At 35.8% G+C, this 3,815-nt stretch overlaps 1 protein-coding gene across 2 annotated transcripts in view; it reads left to right on the top strand.

Moving 5' to 3' along the window:
* The first annotated feature begins 741 nt into the window (after positions 1 to 741).
* Positions 742 to 3,815, top strand: part of LOC111624614 (choline/ethanolaminephosphotransferase 1-like) — a 74,208-nt gene continuing 71,134 nt past the window's right edge. For both annotated transcript variants that reach the window (XM_023367513.1, XM_023367514.1), the window contains exon 1: positions 742 to 1,083. In XM_023367513.1, the coding sequence (XP_023223281.1) occupies positions 847 to 1,083 (237 nt within the window). In that variant the 5' untranslated portion in view covers positions 742 to 846. The remainder of the gene's footprint in view (positions 1,084 to 3,815) is intronic.

Genomic DNA, 3,815 nt, shown 5'->3' with positions numbered 1-3,815 from the left:
AACGCCGAGCTAACGCGCGTTAGCTCGGCGTTCGACGAGCGTTAGTTCGGCGTTTAGCACTGGCTCAGTTTGGAAATGGACGAGAAAGTAATTGATTGTGTGTGCTCCTCCATCGTCGCTATAAGGCAGCACATATATCTCAAAGCGCCCGTAAAGTCCCCGCAAAACGCGCGTTTTAACAAAAATCTATAAACGCGCGCTTGGCGTTTGAGTATGTACGCCTACATAGAACTCTTGGTCCTTTAAAATGCGCGTTAAACGCGCGTTGAAAAACGCCTAGTGTGTACAGGGCCTTAAGCATTCTCAAATATATTATAAATAAATTCTAATTGGAGGAAAAATTCGAGTGAGTTAACTAACATGATTGCGTGTTGTACCGGTACGTGATTTGTGTATTTAACTGTCGTTCTTAGAACTCGAGAACAAATCGAAAGTACTGTACAAAGGTGAGTGAGTTGGCAGACCATTAGTTAAAAAGACCCTGAAAATACCACGATTAGACAATGTTGGCGAAGCATCCCGCTAGAGTCAGAAGCTCCGACTTGGTAGCGTGACGAATAATGAACTTAAATGACGACAATGAAAAAAGACGAAAGAAGTTTGAAATCAAAAGTAATTTTATAATAGTAACTATACTAATATTTTAGTTTTGCACACATTGGCAATAAAATTCTGAAATCCTTAAAAAACTAACTTATTCGTTAATTTCGACAACTAAAAAAACCATTGGAAAATTTCGACCTCTATATGGCAACACTCTACTTCGAATGCTCACGGAGGAAACTTTCGAAGTTTTGATCTTTCGAGTTTATAAGTTTATAAATGGTTTTGTTGTCGATATAAATAATGATTTTTAGTTCTAATGATATTTTATCGCCATCTCAATTGAGAAAACTAACGGAGCACAGATATAGTTCGTCTGGCTCTACTATTCTCGATCCTCTCGTCCAGTTATTTTGGAACTGGTTAGTAACCAAATTACCGATATGGCTGTCACCGAATCTGATGACCATAACTGGTCTGTTTGTCAACATATTTACGTCTTTAATACTTATATTCTATAGCCCCGATGCCGTGCAAGAAGTAAGTAAAATGTAGAATGAATTGTTACCACAGTTAAGCCGTCTGTTCGTATTTATGTTTCTTTGCTCTCGAGTTTCGTAGATTATTCGAAAGATAACGATTGGAAATGAGCTTGCCGACTCCCGAAGAGTCGATTTAGATGAGTCGGAAAATTTAAAAATTTTGCCAGATTCTGGGAGTCTCCTGTCAAATCCACTATAGGTGACGAACCTAATTGGAAGAGTGTTGATAATATAATTTTATAGATATTTGATGTTTTTAGATATATAAGTAGGTGAAGACACCGTTTATTGGTCGAAATAATAACTACTACTATGGGATCCATTTACTCGTGAAGTGTTTTTGGCCTCGCTTCGGGCTGTCCTTGGTATCCATGTTGGAACGACGTATTTTAGAATGTTGAATATTCTAAGAATGCAATGCCATTCAAGTTATGACTGTCATTACCAGAATTAAATTAAAAATTTTGTTCTGGGACTACTACTCGGTATGAGTAAACTGATTTTTATACTGACGTCTTGCTCGATTAATGTGACGATCTTTTCTGTGATGCGATGTAAAAATTTGTGCTGTCGGTTAGTATGTTCCAAGGTTTTGCCCTGTTGTCTGTGCTCAATGTCGCTCAGGCCTTTCGGGAGTGGGGGATTTACTGGGTCGGGACGGAGAGAATGATAAAAACAACTGTCATGGCAACTAAAATGTTAGTTTGTTGACCAGAATATTTACGATGACGAAACTGCAAAAAACAAATTGTTTGGGCTTTGGGGTCGGTTGCGGATTGGGGCCATTGTAGAAAACTTGTACTGATATAGTTAGAACTAAGTATGAATGCCTTGCAAATCTCGAAATATTTCTTCATGCATATATGTAGCAACGTTTCCGATTTTTTGCTTGTTTTGCTAATTTCTCACTAATTACTTTTTAATTATGAAATAATGAGATGTTACTTTTGCCATTGTGAATCTGCTCACCTACACTTTCATCCCCAAGGTTGATACTACTGCAGTTCTTTGCTCTTTTACCCTAGTTACACTCTCACTCAGCTACTTACAGGACACAGCAACTTTAAGCAATACTTGCATAGATTTAACCTTGGGGACAATCCACAATGTGATTGTGATATTCAGGAGGACCAAACACCACTTCATTTAGTTTTTTGCTGCAATAGGTACTGTACAATCACATTAGGGATAGTTTAATGAGAGCTGCTATTCTTGAACAGTACAATTGGCCTTGCAACCTGCATCAACTCATTCACATGCGTACAATGTTCCATCATCTACTCACATTCATTTCCCTTATTGGGGCCTTTGAGAGCACTCACTCTGGGGGCATGGATGGCAATTAGCTTTCCCTTGCTTTGTTTCAACTGTTGGTATATTTGTACTTTAATTCTTATTTTCTATCTTCTTTTTCAGTCTAAATTCAGTTAGTCCTAGTTGTAAGTTAGATTAGGGACTCAGCTTGGTTTATGGTTAGGTTAAATTAGATTAGGGTTTGTTAGCTTAAGTTGTCTGGTTAGGTTTGTCCTACGTTATGGTAGGTTAGTTTAGTTAGTGAGTAAGTTAATGTTTAAAAAAAATAAATAAATGCATTAAAAATAATAATAATAAAAAGAAAAAAACTTTGGGGTTTGCTTGTTTTCTCTGTTTGTTCGTTCGTCTTGTCTAGTTTGTTGTTGTGTTCGTTTGTTTTCACACTGTTTGTCTAGTTGTTAATAGTATTGAGATTCGTGCTCATGTTCAGTTTTATTAGTACAGGTATACCTTGCCTCACGTTGATAATTGGTTCCAGGAGAGGTGACCTAAGTCGAATTTACTTGTCTCTGAATCTACTTGTCACTAGGCTAAACCACAAATAACCATTTCCAGTTTTGTATTTTATTTATAAATGTGTTTTTAATAATATATGGTTAATAATAAGAAGCTATTTTAAGCTTACAAACAAATAAATTTACTTTTTTCTGAACTATATTAAAAACTAAATCTAAATTTACAAATTCATGTACGTACAGTACATATTTGTAAATGTACTGTATGTGTTTACAATTTGTTTCTTTATTTGTGAATGTGGTTCGCTCAAAGACATTATAAAATAAGATGATTTTGTAAGGTTAAATAACAAATACAATTATTAAAATTATCTTGTGACAATAGAAAATAAACTAATTTATATTAAATTTACCAATATTGAGTGGCACTGACAGTGATGCCAAATGGTAGATATTGGAGTTACCATGGAAAACACCAATATTGAGCACTTAAAGACCGCTAAATAAGATGACAACACAGAAACGCAGATGTTTTCATGTTTCGTTCTCTAGGATTTATGATGATTATACAGTAGAGCCTCGAAAACTCAGCACTCGATAACCCGGCACTCCGGATAACTCGGCCACACCCTGGCAGGGCAAAAAAATCCTTAGTTAATTAATTTTCATGATAAAGACAGCTTTATGCCTCATAAAGTATTTTTCTGAGGTCTGTCTTATCAGGTAAATTACTGTACAGTGTATTCATTAATTTTCATTTTCATATAGTAAAGGCTCTATGCCTTCATAAAAGACGTACTTTTTCTTCGTTTAAGGGTATTTGGGCAGTTTATTCTCTGTTGTATTCTCAAGTAAACAATACATACAAGTACAGTACAGTATTTTCTGAGGAAACACTCATACTTATATTTTTTAACCCCATTCCCGATAACCCGGCATTTTCACAAACTCGGCCACCCTT

Source organism: Centruroides sculpturatus, unplaced genomic scaffold (genome assembly GCF_000671375.1).
Source record: "Centruroides sculpturatus isolate CEXI.00-Female unplaced genomic scaffold, Cexi_2.0 scaffold56, whole genome shotgun sequence".
In the NCBI taxonomy this organism is placed as follows: domain Eukaryota; kingdom Metazoa; phylum Arthropoda; class Arachnida; order Scorpiones; family Buthidae; genus Centruroides; species Centruroides sculpturatus.
The sequence above is the reverse complement of the archived record's forward strand: the minus strand, read 5'-3'. Positions and strand labels throughout refer to the sequence as shown.